General features: G+C 47.2%; 1 protein-coding gene across 1 annotated transcript in view; it reads right to left on the reverse strand.

Annotated features, from left to right (window-relative positions):
* LOC134969623 (uncharacterized) overlaps window positions 1-20,740 on the reverse strand; it is a 52,961-nt gene that overhangs the window by 14,896 nt on the left and 17,325 nt on the right. Inside the window, exons 6-7 of the mRNA XM_063945692.1 lie at window positions 3,389-3,504; window positions 763-818 (exon numbers count right to left, since the gene is read on the reverse strand). Coding sequence (XP_063801762.1) covers window positions 763-818; window positions 3,389-3,504 — 172 coding nt within the window. The remainder of the gene's footprint in view (window positions 1-762; window positions 819-3,388; window positions 3,505-20,740) is intronic.

The raw sequence follows: 20,740 nt of genomic DNA on the forward strand, positions 1-20,740 counted from the left end.
GGAATATACTAAGCCTGGTGCTGTTATATTTTTTTTTCTACTTTTCTTATCAATGTGCAATTTCCACAATGAACTGCAAAATATGGACCTAATTCAGACCTGATCGTAGATGTGCAAGAAATCGCACATCTACGATCAATTTCTTTGACATGCGGGGGACACACCCCCAGGGTAAGTCCATCCCGCATGTCGGATCCAGCCATCCCCTGCAGACATGCGAGAGCCTTGTATGGCGACGATGCTTTCGCATGTTTAGGGTAGCCCTCTGCCTACGCAGCCTAGCTGCGAAGGCAGACTGCTTTCCGCCATGTTAAGGGTTGCAAGGGCTGCGTGTGACATCACACGGCCACCGCGGCCTGCCCCGCAAATGGTCCGGACACGCCTAAGTTGTCCGGACTGCGTCTCTAAAACGAAGCATCGGCACCCATAAAACTCTGCATCCACACCCCATTCCCACCCCACTCCAGGTCCTAAACTGTGTTCTAAAAATAACACAATTTAGGACCTTGCGCAGATGTGCAGAAATAGCTTCATAGCGATTTTAGCACATCAGCGACAGGGTCTGAATCGGCCCCTAAGTCTTTATATATAAATAAATGAAAGATGGCAGAAACATGCTCATTATATAATTCCGCCAGTAATTCTCATTTTGCCACCATATGATACTTATGATTATTCTTTATTTATATGGCACCACAAGGGTTCCGTGGCGCCTTGAAGAGCACATAAACACATCAGCAAAACAAGAATACAGTGACTTACCTCAAAATGCATTAAGAACATAACGTATCGATGAAATTTTGCCCAGTCTCTGATACCTTTAAAGAAAGAAAATTATATTATAAAATCTGCTGCCTCCCATAATATACCGCAATAGCTGGCATCGTCTATGGGCCCGATTTATGTTTGTATGGAATTGCGCAGCCGCAAGGAAGGAGCTGTGCAATTCCGTCTAATTAAAATTCTAATGCAGCAGGAGGTGACTGTAAGAGATAGACGTCTCCTGTCAGCAATATCGAGGATCCGAGTGCTGAGCCCTCGGATGCCGCCTCGGATCACCATGGCGACCATCAGTCATGATTCGCGTTGGTTACAGTCACCGGCCACCCTGTGTGAGCTGAAGCTTACTCCAGCTGGCTGTAGGATCCGGACACCCGGGTCCAGGAGGTCCAGACGACGCAGACCTTGGACCTGTTATGCCTTCAAAACGCGGCAACACGCCCCCCATTTTGAAGAACGGTACTAGATGCCACCCCCACTCCGGCCCCCAAACGTCGGAGCATGTCAATCTTATTGCGGCTGACGAGGGCAATGAGCGACATCCCAAAACCTGTTCTACACATGCGGAGAAGGCGCAAGACCTCCAAACATCATATTTGTACGCAAACCATCGGGTTTGCATACAAATATGAATCAGGCCCTAGAGTTGTTAGCTCGCTAGCTGCTTTTAGCAGCAGTGCACACGCTAGGCCGCCGCCCTCTGGTAGTGTATCTTAGCTTAGCAGAAGTGAGAACGAAAGGTTATCAGAACAGTGCTGACATTTTTTCATGCAGTTTCTGAGCAGCTCCAGACCTACTCCTACCTTGCGATCACTTCAGTCTATTTAGTTCCTGTTTTGACGTCACAAACACGCCCTGCGTTCGGCCAGCCACTCCCCCATTTCCCCAGGCACGCCTGCGTTTTTACCTGACACGCCTGCGTTTTTTAGCACACTCCCGGAAAACGGTCAGTTACCACCCAGAAACACCCACTTCCTGTCAGTCACTCACCGATCAACAGAGCGACTGAAAAGAGTCGCTCACCCTTGTGTAAAACTGCATAGTTTTGTGTGAAAGTACTTGGCGCGTGCGCACTGCGGCCTGCGCGCATGCGCAGAAATGTTGATTTTTAGCCTGATCGCTGTGCTACGAACAACGGCAGCTAGCGATCAACTCGGAATGACCCCCTATGTGCAGCTGTCAGTGTACTTTGAATATTAGACTGGACAACAGCAAGTTTTGCATTTTTCCTTACATGTTATTCTTAAGGGGGAATTCAATTAGCCCTGCTAATTTTTCTGAAGAAAAAATAGGGTTTTATCGTAATTTTTTAACCGATATTTCGCTATTCAGTTAAACCCCATTTTTTTTCTCCCAAACAATGATCTATTTTTAAAAGAAATCACAAAGAATCCGTGATGAATTCAGGGACCTATGTGTTTTTGTGGCCGCAATCGTGAAAATGAGGCTGTTTAGCAGGGATTTTTTTCTGCCTGCCTCAAACAGGTGAAAAAAACCCCCAGATAAGTGCCAGCGTCGGGCTGACTGCAGAGTTTATGGGATACCCCCGCCCGGGGGATCAATTAGCCCGCGGTAAGCAATTGAATTCCCCCTTAGTATATGAAAATGAGGGTACATTGGGGTTCACTTTATTTCATATCTCACATTTGCAAAATTGTAGCTCCCAACATTTATAAAGAAAAACGGGGACATAATAAGTCCCACTCCTTATCCTCCCCATTTTAGCCAGTCACACCCACTTTCCACCCAATCATGACCACTTTGAAACTCCCTTCAGTTCAGTGCAAGCTCCACCCCTTGTGGCATCTGCGAATGAGAGCAGTTGCAGGGAATGCAATCTCCGCCTCCTCCAAGTGCACATAAAACTCAGGTGGCTTTGCGGGACTATAGAGACACTCAGTAAAGTGAGATTATACTGTAGCACAATGGGCAATCTCTGGATGTGGCTGCGGAATGAGCCATTTTCCTACAATCACCAAGCCCACAATTACATATTGGGTTCCACTCCAACACCACCATCTTGTCGCATTAGGCGTGCCATTAGGAAAGCCATTAAGTAAATGTTTCGAAATCAGGGGAAAAATAATTCTGCAACATTTTAAAGACCAGAAATACTATAAGAAAAGAAAACTCAGATCAGTGTTATAGTTGTATCATAGTTGTATCTGGGAATTTTTTTTTTTTTATAATATGGTAATAATTAAGGACAGTGTTTCCCAAACTCTGTTCTCCAAGCCCCATAGCAATCCTGTTATTAAGGAATCCCTGCTAGAGCACAGGTGACTTAGGGGAACATTTACTAGGCAGTGGTAAGAGCGGAGAAGTGAGCCAGTGGAGAAATGTCCCCATCAACCAATCAGCAGCTCTGTATCATTTTATAGTATGCAAATTATAGATGTTACTTCAGTGCTGATTGGTTGCCATAGGCAACTTCTCCACTGGCTCACTTCTCCACTCTTATCACTGTTTAGTAAATGTACCCCTTAATTGGTACCTTAGTCAATTCGATTTTATCATGTGTGCTGGACTGTACGAGGGGTTTGAAGATCGAGTTTGGGAATTTAATATACAGTGATAAGACAAAATAAATCTATAGGCTGCTACGTACCATATGAATGGCTGCGTATGCCTTTCATACACATCGCTATCTCTTCATGGCCGTCAATTGTCAGCTCTGCTGCATAACTTCCCCATTGCTCATAACGGCAATGTTCCTCATTAGATCTGCAATGAGGAGAAATGTATATAATATGGGAAACCATTATACTTAGATATGAGATTGAGATCACACAAGCTCGGTGGTTTTAGAACCTAGAGGACAAAGTAGAGATGAGCGCCTGAAATTTTTCGGGTTTTGTGTTTTGGTTTTGGGTTCGGTTCCGCGGCCGTGTTTTGGGTTCGACCGCGTTTTGGCAAAACCTCACCGAATTTTTTTTGTCGGATTCGGGTGTGTTTTGGATTCGGGTGTTTTTTTCAAAAAACCCTAAAAAACAGCTTAAATCATAGAATTTGGGGGTCATTTTGATCCCATATTATTATTAACCTCAAAAACCATAATTTCCACTCATTTTCAGTCTATTCTGAATACCTCACACCTCACAATATTATTTTTAGTCCTAAAATTTGCACCGAGGTCGCTGGATGACTAAGCTAAGCGACCCTAGTGGCCGACACAAACACCTGGCCCATCTAGGAGTGGCACTGCAGTGTCACGCAGGATGGCCCTTCCAAAAAACACTCCCCAAACAGCACATGACGCAATGAAAAAAAGAGGTGCAATGAGGTAGCTGTGTGACTAAGCTCAGCGACCCAAGTGCCCGACACAAACACCTGGCCCATCTAGGAGTGGCACTGCAGTGTCACGCGGGATGTCCCTTCCAAAAAACCCTCCCCAAACAGCACATGACGCAAAGAAAAAAAGAGGCGCAATGAGGTAGCTGTGTGAGTAAGATTAGCGACCCTAGTGGCCGACACAAACACCGGGCCCATCTAGGAGTGGCACTGCAGTGTCACGCAGGATGTCCCTTCCAAAAAACCCTCCCCAAACAGCACATGACGCAAAGAAAAATAAAAGAAAAAAGAGGTGCAAGATGGAATTGTCCTTGGGCCCTCCCACCCACCCTTATGTTGTATAAACAGGACATGCACACTTTAACCAACCCATCATTTCAGTGACAGGGTCTGCCACACGACTGTGACTGATATGACGGGTTGGTTTGGACCCCCACCAAAAAAGAAGCAATTAATCTCTCCTTGCACAAACTGGCTCTACAGAGGCAAGATGTCCACCTCATCATCATCCTCCGATATATCACCGTGTACATCCCCCTCCTCACAGATTATCAATTCGTCCCCACTGGAATCCACCATCTCAGCTCCCTGTGTACTTTGTGGAGGCAATTGCTGCTGGTCAATGTCTCCGCGGAGGAATTGATTATAATTCATTTTAATGAACATCATCTTCTCCACATTTTCTGGATGTAACCTCGTACGCCGATTGCTGACAAGGTGAGCGGCGGCACTAAACACTCTTTCGGAGTACACACTTGTGGGAGGGCAACTTAGGTAGAATAAAGCCAGTTTGTGCAAGGGCCTCCAAATTGCCTCTTTTTCCTGCCAGTATAAGTACGGACTGTGTGACGTGCCTACTTGGATGCGGTCACTCATATAATCCTCCACCATTCTTTCAATGTTGAGAGAATCATATGCAGTGACAGTAGACGACATGTCCGTAATCGTTGTCAGGTCCTTCAGTCCGGACCAGATGTTAGCATCAGCAGTCGCTCCAGACTGCCCTGCATCACCGCCAGCGGGTGGGCTCGGAATTCTGAGCCTTTTCCTCGCACCCCCAGTTGCGGGAGAATGTGAAGGAGGAGATGTTGACAGGTCGCGTTCCGCTTGACTTGACAATTTTGTCACCAGCAGGTCTTTGCACCCCAGCAGACTTGTGTCTGCCGGAAAGAGAGATCCAAGGTAGGTTTTAAATCTAGGATCGAGCACGGTGGCCAAAATGTAGTGCTCTGATTTCAACAGATTGACCACCCGTGAATCCTTGTTAAGCGAATTAAGGGCTGCATCCACAAGTCCCACATGCCTAGCGGAATCGCTCCCTTTTAGCTCCTTCTTCAATGCCTCCAGCTTCTTCTGCAAAAGCCTGATGAGGGGAATGACCTGACTCAGGCTGGCAGTGTCTGAACTGACTTCACGTGTGGCAAGTTCAAAGGGCATCAGAACCTTGCACAACGTTGAAATCATTCTCCACTGCACTTGAGACAGGTGCATTCCACCTCCTATATCGTGCTCAATTGTATAGGCTTGAATGGCCTTTTGCTGCTCCTCCAACCTCTGAAGCATATAGAGGGTTGAATTCCACCTCGTTACCACTTCTTGCTTCAGATGATGGCAGGGCAGGTTCAGTAGTTTTTGGTGGTGCTCCAGTCTTCTGTACGTGGTGCCTGTACGCCGAAAGTGTCCCGCAATTCTTCTGGCCACCGACAGCATCTCTTGCACGCCCCTGTCGTTTTTTTAAAAATTCTGCACCACCAAATTCAAGGTATGTGCAAAACATGGGACGTGCTGGAATTTGCCCATATTTAATGCACACACAATATTGCTGGCGTTGTCCGATGCCACAAATCCACAGGAGAGTCCAATTGGGGTAAGCCATTCTGCGATGATCTTCCTCAGTTGCCGTAAGAGGTTTTCAGCTGTGTGCGTATTCTGGAAAGCGGTGATACAAAGCGTAGCCTGCCTAGGAAAGAGTTGGCGTTTGCGAGATGCTGCTACTGGTGCCGCCGCTGCTGTTCTTGCGACGGGAGTCCATACATCTACCCAGTGGGCTGTCACAGTCATATAGTCCTGACCCTGCCCTGCTCCACTTGTCCACATGTCCGTGGTTAAGTGGACATTGGGTACAACTGCATTTTTTAGGACACTGGTGAGTCTTTTTCTGACGTCCGTGTACATTCTCGGTATCGCCTGCCTACAGAAGTGGAACCTAGATGGTATTTGGTAACGGGGGCACACTGCCTCAATAAATTGTCTAGTTCCCTGTGAACTAACGGCGGATACCGGACGCACGTCTAACACCAACATAGTTGTCAAGGACTCAGTTATCCGCTTTGCAACAGGATGACTGCTGTGATATTTCATCTTCCTCGCAAAGGACTGTTGGACAGTCAATTGCTTACTGGAAGTAGTACAAGTGGGCTTACGACTTCCCCTCTGGGATGACCATCGACTCCCAGCAGCAACAACAGCAGCGCCAGCAGCAGTAGGCGTTACACGCAAGGATGCATCGGAGGAATCCCAGGCAGGAGAGGACTCGTCAGAATTGCCAGTGACATGGCCTGCAGGACTATTGGCATTCCTGGGGAAGGAGGAAATTGACACTGAGGGAGTTGGTGGGGTGGTTTGCGTGAGCTTGGTTACAAGAGGAAGGGATTTACTGGTCAGTGGACTGCTTCCGCTGTCGGCCCAAGTTTTTGAACTTGTCACTGACTTATTATGAATGCGCTGCAGGTGACGTATAAGGGAGGATGTTCCGAGGTGGTTAACGTCCTTACCCCTACTTATTACAGCTTGACAAAGGGAACACACGGCTTGACACCTGTTGTCCGCATTTCTGGTGAAATACTTCCACACCGAAGAGCTGATTTTTTTGGTATTTTCACCAGGCATGTCAACGGCCCTATTCCTCCCACGGACAACAGGTGTCTCCCCGGGTGCCTGACTTAAACAAACCACCTCACCATCAGAATCCTCCTGGTCAATTTCCTCCCCAGCGCCAGCAACACCCATATCCTCCTCATCCTGGTGTACTTCAACACTGACATCTTCAATCTGACTATCAGGAACTGGACTGCGGGTGCTCCTTCCAGCACTTGCAGGGGGCGTGCAAATGGTGGAAGGCGCATGCTCTTCACGTCCAGTGTTGGGAAGGTCAGGCATCGCAACCGACACAATTGGACTCTCCTTGTGGATTTGGGATTTCGAAGAACGCACAGTTCTTTGCGGTGCTACTGCTTTTGCCAGCTTGAGTCTTTTCATTTTTCTAGCGAGAGGCTGAGTGCCTCCATCCTCATGTGAAGCTGAACCACTAGCCATGAACATAGGCCAGGGCCTCAGCCGTTCCTTGCCACTCCGTGTGGTAAATGGCATATTGGCAAGTTTACGCTTCTCCTCCGACAATTTTATTTTAGGTTTTGGAGTCCTTTTTTTACTGATATTTGGTGTTTTGGATTTTACATGCTCTGTACTATGACATTGGGCATCGGCCTTGGCAGACGACGTTGCTGGCATTTCATCGTCTCGGCCATGACTAGTGGCAGCAGCTTCAGCACGAGGTGGAAGTGGATCTTGATCTTTCCCTAATTTTGGAACCTCAACATTTTTGTTCTCCATATTTTAATAGGCACAACTAAAAGGCACCTCAGGTAAACAATGGAGATGGATGGATACTAGTATACAATTATGGATGGACTGCCGAGTGCCGACACAGAGGTAGCTACAGCCGTGGACTACCGTACTGTACTGTGTCTGCTGCTAATATAGACTGGTTGATAAAGAGATGTAGTAGTAGTATGTATGTATAAAGAAGAAAGAAAAAAAAACCACGGGTAGGTGGTATACAATTATGGACGGACTGCCCAGTGCCGACACAGAGGTAGCTACAGCCGTGGACTACCGTACTGTACTGTGTCTGCTGCTAATATAGACTGGTTGATAAAGAGATGTAGTAGTAGTATGTATGTATAAAGAAGAAAGAAAAAAAAACCACGGGTAGGTGGTATACAATTATGGACGGACTGCCGAGTGCCGACACAGAGGTAGCTACAGCCGTGGACTACCGTACTGTACTGTGTCTGCTGCTAATATAGACTGGTTGATAAAGAGATGTAGTAGTAGTATGTATGTATAAAGAAGAAAGAAAAAAAAACCACGGGTAGGTGGTATACAATTATGGACGGACTGCCCAGTGCCGACACAGAGGTAGCTACAGCCGTGGACTACCGTACTGTAGTGTGTCTGCTGCTAATATAGACTGGTTGATAAAGAGATGTAGTAGTAGTAGTATGTATGTATAAAGAAGAAAGAAAAAAAAACCACGGGTAGGTGGTATACAATTATGGACGGACTGCCGAGTGCCGACACAGAGGTAGCTACAGCCGTGGACTACCGTACTGTACTGTGTCTGCTGCTAATATAGACTGGTTGATAAAGAGATGTAGTAGTAGTATGTATGTATAAAGAAGAAAGAAAAAAAAACCACGGGTAGGTGGTATACAATTATGGACGGACTGCCGAGTGCCGACACAGAGGTAGCTACAGCCGTGAACTACCATACTGTGTCTGCTGCGACTGGATGATAAATAATGATATAAAATATATATATATATCACTACTGCAGCCGGACAGGTATATATTATATAATGACGGACCTGCTGGACACTGTCTGTCAGCAGAATGAGTTTTTTATAGAATAAAAAAAAAAACACCACACAAGTGAAGTCACACGACGAGTGTTTAACTTTTTCAGGCAATCACAATATAGTATACTATACTACTAACTATACTGGTGGTCAGTGTGGTCAGGTGGTCACTGGTCAGTCACACTGGCAGTGGCACTCCTGCAGCAAAAGTGTGCACTGTTTAATTTTAATAATAATATGTACTCCTGGCTCCTGCTATAACCTATAACTGGCACTGCAGTGCTCCCCAGTCTCCCCCACAATTATAAGATGTGTGAGCTGAGCACAGTCAGATACGAGTGTTTAACTTTTTCAGGCAATCACAATATAGTATACTATACTACTAACTATACTGGTGGTCAGTGTGGTCAGGTCACTGGTCAGTCACACTGGCAGTGGCACTCCTGCAGCAAAAGTGTGCACTGTTTAATTTTAATAATAATATGTACTCCTGGCTCCTGCTATAACCTATAACTGGCACTGCAGTGCTCCCCAGTCTCCCCCACAATTATAAGATGTGTGAGCTGAGCACAGTCAGATATATACATAGATGATGCAGCACACTGGGCTGAGCAGTGCACACAGATATGGTATGTGACTGAGTCACTGTGTATCGTTTTTTTCAGGCAGAGAACGGATATATTAAATAAAACTGCACTGTCTGGTGGTCACTGTGGTCAGTCACTAGTAAACTCTGCACTCTCTACAGTTCTACAGTACTCCTAAGCTCCAGTAAATCAGGTCAATCTCTCTCTCTCTCTCTTCTAATCTAAATGGAGAGGACGCCAGCCACGTCCTCTCCCTATCAATCTCAATGCACGTGTGAAAATGGCGGCGACGCGCGGCTCCTTATATAGAATCCGAGTCTCGCGAGAATCCGACAGCGTCATGATGACGTTCGGGCGCGCTCGGGTTAACCGAGCAAGGCGGGAAGATCCGAGTCGCTCGGACCCGTGAAAAAAAACATGAAGTTCGTGCGGGTTCGGATTCAGAGAAACCGAACCCGCTCATCTCTAGGACAAAGGGGTAGATGTATTAACCTGGAGAAGGCATAAGGAACTAGTGATAAGTGCAACCAGCCAATCAGCTCCAATATGTAAATTAACAGTTAGGAGCTGATTGGCTGGTTCCTTTATCACCTTACACTTATCACTGGTTTATGCTTATGCCTTCTCCAGGTTAATACATCTGCCCCAAAATTCTGTCTCTGATATTCCTTGCGTTGGATGTTCTCTTGCAGCCTCCTATGCGATGCAGAATGTTCCCATTTTTAATCTGAATACAATTCTATAGACTGTCCTTGAACGTAAAACTGGTTTTCATGGTAACAGCTTATCTACCTAAATGTTAGGGTTAGCGTTAGTGTTAGTTGTTGATATTTTGTGCATGTCGGCTTTTTGTCAGCGTCAACATGTTCCAAGTCAGCATTGTGAACATGTCAGCATGTAAGCTGTCGACACTGAGTACCTGTCGACATAACGTAATCTACATTTATGTCTGCCACATTCTGAAAGTCAACAATCCGGATGAAAGATCGAAAGTGTATATAGGTCGATGTCAATAGGTCAGACAGTGCTTAAGGTCGACATGAAAATGGTCAACAGAAAAAAAATGGTCAACACTTTTTTTTTTCATGCTTTTTCAACATTTTTAGGGTTAGGTCAGTGATTTTCAACCTTTTTTTACTCGTGGCACACCGAACAATATTTTAAAATCGCCAAGGCACACCATCAGTTCCCCACAGAAAAACACACATTGGCCCTCATAGTAAAATATATCCACACATACATTGGCCTACACAGGAAAAACAATCACATTGCTCCCTACATAAATCCTATTGCTCCCCACATGAATTATTCACATTGTTCCCCCCATAAATCCATATTCTCCCCTCATACTGTAAATCCTATTGTTCCCCACAGGAGAAAAAAAATAACAAATATTAGCCCCTACCGGTCAGCTGCCGTCCTCCCTGTCCCTCAGTGGCGGGGGTTGTTCATAGTGGAGTGCTGCGAATACTGAGCAGCGGGCGGTCGGGCAGGTGTGGATGTGGGTGGGCAAAGAAAGCTGTGTATGCAGGCAGGAACTTGAAGATGTATGTGCAGGCAGGTGGGCTGGCTGGGTGGTGAGACACGGTGGCTGTGACCTATGATATCACACCGCCGCGTCTTCAAGGCATACGTCACGGCCGGAGCACGACTGATCCTCTAAGAAGAGCCTGGGCCAACAGTTCACTGTGAAGGTGCAGGAAGCTGCTCTGGCTCCGCGGCACACCTTGTAACTGGTCGCGGCACACTAGTGTGCCATGGCACACTGGTTGAAAATGCCTGGGTTAGGTACTAGGTCAGAGGTTCCCAAACTGTGTGCCGTGGCTCCCTGGGGTGCCTCGGGACACTTGCAGGGGTTCCCTGGGTTGGTGGTCCAGGACCAATTCAAATTATTCATGGTCAATATAATAGGCAAAACCAGTGCTGGTGGCTGCCAGTCATACAATATGTGGCCAAACAGAAGCAAATCTTGTCCCTCACCACACAACTGACCCTAAGAATGACGGGATCAGTACTAAATTCCGGTGGACGGGTTCCCGGTGGTCGAAATACCGACACCGGAATCCCGACCACACAATCCCAACAGAGGTGGTGAGCGGAACGCGGCCCCTTGCGGGCTCGCTTCGCTCGCCACGCTGTGGGCACGGTGCCTCGCTACGCTCGGCACACTGTTATATTCTCCCTCTATGGGTGTCGTGGACACCCACGGAGGGAGAATACGTCGGGATTGTGCTGGTCGGGATTCCGGCGTCGGATTTCGACCGCCGGGATCCCGTCCAGCGGGATCTTGACCGCCTCCCAGAATGACATATAAACGCGATCTACTTAATGTAATATTTCTTTCGAAATTTCTCAATAAGACATTTTTGGCCTAGAAGTGCCGTGAAAAAAATTCTGATATTCTAGGGCGCCGTGATTCAAAAAAGTTTGGAAACCACTGTACTAGGTCAAAGGTTAGGCTGCCAGAGGGAATCGTTAGGGTTAGACACCAAGGGGGACAGTTAGGGTTAGGCTACAGGAGGGGACAGTTAGGGTTAGGCACTAGGGGGATGGTTAGGGTTAGGCACTAATAATAATATAATAATAATGATAATTTTATTTATATAACGCTCTTTCTCCAATAGAACTCAAGGCGCTTAACAGATAGTATGAACATAATGCAGTACAGAAACAATGAACACAAAAAAGCTTTTCATAAAATACAGAGAGCATGGAGATACTAAAGAGACATTAGCGAAATGCGTGAGTAAACAGGAAAGTCTTGAGTCTGTTTTGGATTCTGTAGTTAGGGCCTCTCGCACTGTGCGGGGAAGTGAGTTCCATAGAGTCGAAGCCGCATGACTAAAATCTTGACCCCCAGAAGAATTACGGGAGATTCTAGGTACTGCTAATAGTCCTTTATCTACAGATCGCAGTAATGAAGTGGGACAGTGAGAGATCAGAAGCTGCTTCAGGTACCTTGGGCCCTGGTCATGTAATGCTTTGCGACTCAGTAAGTCAATCTTGAAGATGATTCACCATCTTACAGGCAGCCAGTGGAGGAAGTAGAGAATGGGTGGTAAGCACTAGGTGGATGGTTAGGGTTAGGCACTAAGGGTTTGGGTTAGATTTTGGTTAAAATAACAAAAAAACGTGTTGAACATTTTGTGTCGACCATATTCATGTCGACCTCTTGAAACTGGCAACCGTTTGTACAGTACCTGTCGACCTTAAACAGTGTCGACCATTTATCCCTGTTGACCTAATGAATATTGAACATATGGGGTAGACCTATGTACTGTACATTGTCGATCTATTTATTTATCCACACCCACCATACTGGGGCCTCTGTCTAGTATCCAGTATGTAGTTCTTCATGAGCAGCAATAGCAACAGTGACACCTAGGGGAACTTAGGTTTAGTGCACAGTTATACGATAAATACCTGACATTGCGTAAGGGATGTTATTAAGTAACAAATGAAACAAACATCTATCTATCTATATAATAGTCTCTGGGAATGTCCACACTCACATCTGTCTATTCAATAATCACTGGGTGCTCCTCAAGATAGCCTCAAAGACTTCATATATAGCAGGTGTGTTGTGGGATCAGATAATTCCCACAAGAGGGCACTCACCAATCCAAGTAGAGATAAAAAGACTTTTATTAATACATCCAAGTCACCAAAATAATGTTGACGTTTCAGCCCCTAAGGCCTTTTTAAAGACAATCACAAGGGATATCCAGTCATCAAGGGGTATGATGAAGTCAGACCAGACGAAACGCGTTGGTTGAAACCTGATACTACTACTAAATCCTCAGATAAGCTATCTCCTATATATTTGCCTTAATCTGTGACTCTGTGCTCGTAACGCTGGGCGGAGTCACAGAGCTGGGCGGAGTCAACTGCATCTGCTGCAGGGAGCTACTCCATACCCAGCGCCAGCAGCAGTCAGGTGCAACACCCTACCTTACAGTATGGGAGGTGAGGATGGCCACTAGCTGCCGGCTGCTGTGCCTGTCCTCCCCTTCCCCCCCCCCAATCACCTGTGACAGCGGGCTGTGTGCTGTGCAGTGTGGATCCCGAAAAGGGGGCGGAGCTACGGCGTCATGAAGGGGAGGAGCTACACGGAATAGATGGGCGGAACTACACGGGACCAGACAGCTGAACAGTGGTCGAATCAGCATTGCAGTGACGGCCAGCCAGACTTGGTAAGTGGAGGGTGAGAGAGAAATGTGTGTGCGTGTGTGTATATAGTGGGTGTGTGTGTGTGTGTGTGTATATATGGTGGGGTGTGTGTGTTTGTATATATGTGTGAATTGTGTGTGTGTGAGGTATTTCTGTGTGTGCGCACTTTATGGACGCCACTGCTGGGGGGGCCATTACATGCAAGGACGCTACTAATATAGGGGGGGCATTACGTATAAGGACGCTACTACTATAGGGGGGGCATTACGTATAAGGACGCTACTACTATAGGGGGGCATTAGTATAAGGACGCTACTACTATGGGGGGGCATTACGTATAAGGACGCTACTACTATAGGGGGGGCATTACGTATAAGGACGCTACTACTATGGGGGGGCATTACGTATAAGGACGCTACTACTATAGGGGGACATTACGTATAAGGAGGCTACTAATACTGGGGGGCATTACATATAAGGACGCTACTACTGGGGGGGGCATTATGTATAAGGACTCTATTACTTCTGGGGGGCATTATGTATAAGGACGGTGCTACTACTACTGGGAGGGCATTACATGTAAGGATGCTACTACTACTGGGGGGGCATTATGTATAAGGACGGTACTACTACTGGGGGCACATTATGTATAAGGATGCTACTACTACAGGGGTGGCATTACGTATAAGGACGCTACTATTACTGTTGGGGGGCATTACATATAACTGCTACTACTACTGGGGGGCATTACGTATAAGGACGCTACTACTACGGGTGGGGCATTACGTATAAGGATGCTACTATTACTGTTGTGGGGCATTACATATAACTGCTACTACTACTGGGGGGGCATTATGTATAAGGACACTACTACTATTGGGGGGGCATTATGTATTAGGACGCTACTACTACTGGGGGGGCATTATGTATAAGGATGCTACTACTACTGGGGGGGCATTATGTATAAGGATGCTACTATTACTGGGGGGGCATTATGTATAAGGATGCTACTACTACTGGGGGGGCATTATGTATAAGGATGCTACTACTACTGGGGGGGCATTATGTATAAGGACGCTACTATTACTGTTGGGGAGCATTACATATAACTGCTACTACTACTGGGGGGGCATTATGTATAAGGACACTACTACTATTGGGGGGGCATTACGTATATGGACGCTACTACTACGGGTGGGGCATTACGTATAAGGACGCTACTACTACGGGTGGGGCATTACGTATAAGATGAATAAGATTGTGCTACATTGTGGCGTAATTTTAAATGGGGGTATTATTGTGTGGCCATGCCCCTGTTAGGGTCTCCTGCCCTGTGCTGCCACGTCGTCATGGCAACCGGGAGACAAGTGCTAGTGGAGTAACCTGAGCGCAGCTGATACTCCGGTTCGGGTCTTTTGCTGTGCAGTGGTTATAGGCTCTGTGCACGGCAGGGGATCCGGTGCTGGTTTTTGTGCTCACAGTCTGTGAGGTCTGAGTGGGGCGTGGACAGCACCTGCTTTATAAGGCCTCTTTTCAGAGTAAGCAGATGCTGCTGAATCTTTGTGGTTAGTCAGTTCATGAAAGTTAGCCAGTACTGTGTAGCTTTGTATTTGTTTGTTGCTTACTGCAAATAGGCCTGGGGATTTGGTATTACACTCTGCCAATCCAGACCTAGCAGTAAGACTGGAGTCAGTCGTTTAGCTTGCTGGGGTTCTGTTACTACTCTGTGAACTTAGCAAGTTTGCGGCTGTATTCTAAGACTTGCCTGTCTAATCCTGTCTCACTGTGCTAGGTGTCAGGGGTCAGTTTAGTGGCAGTAAGCTAAAACCTGTGCACTGCAAGTGAGAAATAGGATTGTGGAGACTCTCCTTGTGTCTATCATTCCATCCCTGACCAAGGAGTTTACTGCCACACCCGTTGGTAACCCTTTAGGGTTTTGCTGTTGCCCTTAGCAACAGCATTTCGGGTTCTCTACGTATTAAAACACAACATCTTGCTTTTTCTATCTGAGCAGTTCTAATACAAGGGAGATACCCAGTTGCTTAGCCTCTGGGCTTCTCTGTTCACTTTGTGTGTATTTTGTTACCCTATCACCTTCTGTGTACGTTATGTCATATTCCCCAGTTTGTCTGTGAGTCCATTTGTTTTGCATAACAGTTCAAACACCAGTACATTCCTGCAGACACTGGAGTGCATAACAGTTCTGACACCAGTACTTTCCTGCAGGCACTGGTGTGCATAACATATTCAGCAGCCCAATACTCCTGTTGAAATTTTGTGGGAATATGGAGCATACCCCTCAAAATACGTTGCAACAGGTGGTCGATCAGGTGCAGGTCCTGACTCGACAATTTAATGATTTGTCCATTAAAATGCACACCTCCCAGGCTGCTGGCGGAGCTCCCGCAGCAGCAGCACCTGCAGGGGTTAAGGAGCCGAAGGTAAATCTCCCGGATCGTTTTTCTGGAGATCGCTCGCAGTTCTTTTGTTTCAAGGAGAGCTGCAAGCTATACTTCCGGCTTAGGCCTCAGTCTTCTGGGTTGGAGATTCAGCGGGTGGGCATAGTGATTTCCTTGCTACAAGGAGACCCACAGGTCTGGGCATATGGGTTGCAGCCTGACTGTCCGTCGCTTAAAAGTGTTGATGCTTTTTTTACGGCACTGGGCATGTTGTATGATGACCCTGACAAGACGGCCTCAGCCGAGGCTCAGATTTCGATCCTTAAGCAAGGGCGAAGGCCAGTTGAGGTTTACTGTACGGAGTTTCGGAGGTTGGCCCATGATACCCAGTGGAATGACCCAGCCCTGAGACACCAGTACCGAAGAGGTCTTTCTAACCAGATAAAGGACCAACTGGTACAATATCCCTTGCCTGATAGCTTGGATCAGCTCATGCAGTTATCCATCCGGGTGGATAGACGGCTGAGAGAGCGTAGGCTTGAAAGGGAGACTGAGATTTCCTTCCTTCCCAAGGGAACCTCAGACTCTGAGGAATTTTCTGAGGAGCCTATGCAGATTGGGGCTACCCGCCTCTCCTCGCGTGAGAAGACGCGGAGGAGACAGCAGGGGTTGTGTTTGTACTGTGGGAATAAAGGTCATGGGGTAGTATCATGCCCAGAAAAGCCGGAAAACTTCAGGGCCTGAGGGTGATGGGAAATATCCTGTCAGGCCAGAAGTCAGAATTTCCCAAGAAGACTTTTATCATTCCGGTGACCTTGAAGATCCTCGGTCAAACTGTCAAGACTGAGGCCTTTGTGGACAGTGGGACCGACGGGGTTTTTATGGACCGCCAATTCGCCCTGAAACACTCTGTTCCCTTAGTACCCTTGGCATCGGAAATTGAGATTTGTGGGTTAAACGGGGAACCATTATCCCAAGGTAAAATTACCTCTTGCACTAGCCAGATTTCTTTGTTTATTGGAGCCACACACTCTGAAAAATTGTCCTTTTATGTGACTGTCTGTACTTTTGCCCCATTGGTGTTGGGGTTACCCTGGTTAAGAGCCCACAATCCTCAATTTGACTGGGTCTCTGGGGAGATTCTTAGTTGGGGTACTGATTGTTTCAGGAGTTGCTTGAGCCTTCCAGTCAGGCTCTCGCAGCTAAGTTTGCCAGGATTGCCAGGGTGTTATGCAGATTTTGCGGACGTGTTCTCCAAAAAAGTTGCAGAGGTACTACCTCCCCATCGCCCCTATGACTGTGCCATTGATTTGTTGCCAAATGCTAAGCTTCCCAAGAGCAGGTTGTACTCCCTGTCACGTCCTGAGACTCAGGCTATGGCAGAGTACATTCAGGAGAACTTGGCTAAGGGATATATCAGACCTTCACAGTCTCCAGTTGGGTCGGGGTTCTTCTTCGTGGGTAAAAAGGACGGTTCGTTGCGACCCTGCATCGACTTCAGGGAATTGAACCGTATCACGATTAAAAACTCATACCCACTGCCTCTCATTTCGGTCTTGTTTGACCAGCTTCGTACTGCCACCATTTTTTCTAAGATTGACCTACGCGGTGCGTACAATCTAATCCGAATAAGAGAGGGGGATGAATGGAAGACTGCCTTTAATACCCACTCAGGGCATTATGAATATTTGGTGATGCCTTTTGGGCTCTGTAATGCCCCGGCAGTCTTCCAGGATTTCATGAATGATGTGCTCAGGGAATATTTGGATAGATTCTTAGTTGTATACTTAGATGACATCCTAATCTTCTCCCATTCCCTGGAGGAACATCGGAAGCATGTACGCTTAGTCCTCCAGAAACTCAGAGACCACCGGCTTGGGGCGAAGCTGGAGAAGTGCGAATTTGAAGTTCAGCAAATCGCATTTCTAGGATATATTATCTCCCCAGAAGGTTTCCAAATGGAGGGTTCCAAGGTACAGGCAGTCCTGGATTGGGTGCAGCCCACTAGTTTGAAGGCGCTTCAGCGTTTCCTGGGCTTTGCGAATTTTTATAGACGATTTATCGCTGGATTTTCGTCTATAGTGGCGCCCTTGGTGGCACTCACTAAGAAAGGGGCGGATGTTGCTCACTGGTCTTGTGAGGCTAAAGCGGCTTTAGCCCGTCTCAAAAGGGCATTTGTTTCGGCCAAGGTGCTGCGACACCCAGATCCAGAGCGTCCTTTTGTGGTGGAGGTGGATGCCTCTGAGATGGGTATTGGGGCAGTGCTTTCTCAGATGGGAGTGTCTGATAATCGCCTTCATCCCTGTGCTTACTTTTCCCGTAAATTTTCGCCTGCCGAGATGAATTATGACGTGGGTAACCGGGAATTGTTGGCTATTAAGGATGCACTCGAGGAGTGGAGACACTGGCTTGAGGGGGCTAAGTTTGTGGTCTCAATTCTCACTGACCATAAGAATCTGGCATATTTAGAGTCAGCGAAGCGTCTCAATGCCAGGCAGGCACGATGGGCTTTGTTTTTTGCTCGCTTTAATTTTTTGATAACATATCGCCCTGGGTCAAAAAACATCAAGGCTGATGCGCTCTCGCGGAGTTTTGCTCCAATCCAGGAGACCACCGAGGAGCCGTTGCCCATTGTTTCCCCATCATGTATTAAAGTGGGCATTACCCAGGACCTCTTATCATTAGTCCTTAGAGCACAGGAGCAGGCTCCTCCAGACCTTCCGGTAGGTCTTTTGTTTGTACCTCCTAGGTTAAGACAGCGAGTGTTCCTGGAATTCCATGCCAAGAAGTCGGCAGGTCACCCGGGTATTGCCAGAACTCGGGAGTTGCTATCTAGGGCGGTGTGGTGGCCCTCGGTGGCTAAGGATGTGGATCAGTGGGTTCGGGCATGTGACATCTGTGCCCGAAATAAGACTCCTAGAGGGGTTCCTGTTGGCCCATTACATCCACTCTCTATCCCATCTAAGCCATGGACCCACATTTCAATGGATTTTGTGGTGGACTTGCCCAAATCCTCGGGGATGACAGCCATCTGGGTTGTCGTTGACAGGTTTTCGAAGATGGCACACTTCGTTCCACTGGTTGGGCTGCCATCAGCCAGACGCCTGTCTGAATTATTTATGCTGCATGTTGTGCGTCTCCACGGGTTGCCACTTGATGTGGTCTCTGACCGCGGATCCCAGTTTGTGGCCAAATTCTGGAGGGCATTTTGTTCCGATCTCCAGATTTCTGTCAGCTTGTCGTCAGGCTACCATCCGCAGTCTAATGGGCAGACTGAAAGGGTGAACCAGTCCTTGGAGCAGTTCCTCAGGTGTTATGTCTCCAAGTGTCAGACTGACTGGGTTGCTCATCTGTCCATGGCGGAGTTTGCCTATAACAACGCGGCTCACTCTGCTACAGGGATCTCTCCCTTCCTTTGTGTGTATGGGCATCATCCTAAGGCCAATTCTTTTGACCCCCTGGACTCCACGCCTGGTGGTTCCTCTGTGGTTTCGGTCCTTAGAGGTATTTGGCGGAAAGTGAAGAAAGCCCTTGTGTCTGTGTCATTAGTGACCAAAAGGGTTTTTGATAAGCGGAAAAGACCCTGCAGCTTCAAATTAGGAGACTTCGTCTGGTTGTCTACTAAGAATTTGAAGTTGAGACAGCCATCTCATAAGTTAGGGCCCCGGTTCATCGGCCCTCATAAGATCACAAGAGTTATCAATCCGGTGGCATTTCAGTTAGATCTGCCCCGTTCTTTGGGTATCAATAAAACATTTCATTGTTCCCTTTTAAAACGGGCAATTAGTAATCCTTCTTCCAGTGGAAGACCTTCCCCTCTTCTGATACGTGGCCAGAGGGAGTTTGTTGTTGAAAGGATTCTTGACTCCAAGATGGTTCGGGGTCGGCTGTCATTTTTGGTGCACTGGAAGGGGTATGGCCCGGAGGAGCGGTCGTGGGTGCGCAGTTGTGATCTTCATGCCCCCAGACTGATACGCTCTTTCTTCTCGCAGTTCCCCGATAAACCCGGTGGTAGGGGTTCTTTGACCCCTCGTCAGAGGGGGGGTACTGTTAGGGTCTCCTGCCCTGTGCTGCCACGTCGTCATGGCAACCGGGAGACAAGTGCTAGTGGAGTAACCTGAGCGCAGCTGATACTCCGGTTCGGGTCTTTTGCTGTGCAGTGGTTATAGGCTCTGTGCACGGCAGGGGATCCGGTGCTGGTTTTTGTGCTCACAGTCTGTGAGGTCTGAGTGGGGCGTGGACAGCACCTGCTTTATAAGGCCTCTTTTCAGAGTAAGCAGATGCTGCTGAATCTTTGTGGTTAGTCAGTTCATGAAAGTTAGCCAGTACTGTGTAGCTTTGTATTTGTTTGTTGCTTACTGCAAATAGGCCTGGGGATTTGGTATTACACTCTGCCAATCCAGACCTAGCAGTAAGACTGGAGTCAGTCGTTTAGCTTGCTGGGGTTCTGTTACTACTCTGTGAACTTAGCAAGTTTGCGGCTGTATTCTAAGACTTGCCTGTCTAATCCTGTCTCACTGTGCTAGGTGTCAGGGGTCAGTTTAGTGGCAGTAAGCTAAAACCTGTGCACTGCAAGTGAGAAATAGGATTGTGGAGACTCTCCTTGTGTCTATCATTCCATCCCTGACCAAGGAGTTTACTGCCACACCCGTTGGTAACCCTTTAGGGTTTTGCTGTTGCCCTTAGCAACAGCATTTCGGGTTCTCTACGTATTAAAACACAACATCTTGCTTTTTCTATCTGAGCAGTTCTAATACAAGGGAGATACCCAGTTGCTTAGCCTCTGGGCTTCTCTGTTCACTTTGTGTGTATTTTGTTACCCTATCACCTTCTGTGTACGTTATGTCATATTCCCCAGTTTGTCTGTGAGTCC

Source organism: Pseudophryne corroboree, chromosome 11 (assembly GCF_028390025.1).
Source record: "Pseudophryne corroboree isolate aPseCor3 chromosome 11, aPseCor3.hap2, whole genome shotgun sequence".
Classification (NCBI taxonomy): domain Eukaryota; kingdom Metazoa; phylum Chordata; class Amphibia; order Anura; family Myobatrachidae; genus Pseudophryne; species Pseudophryne corroboree.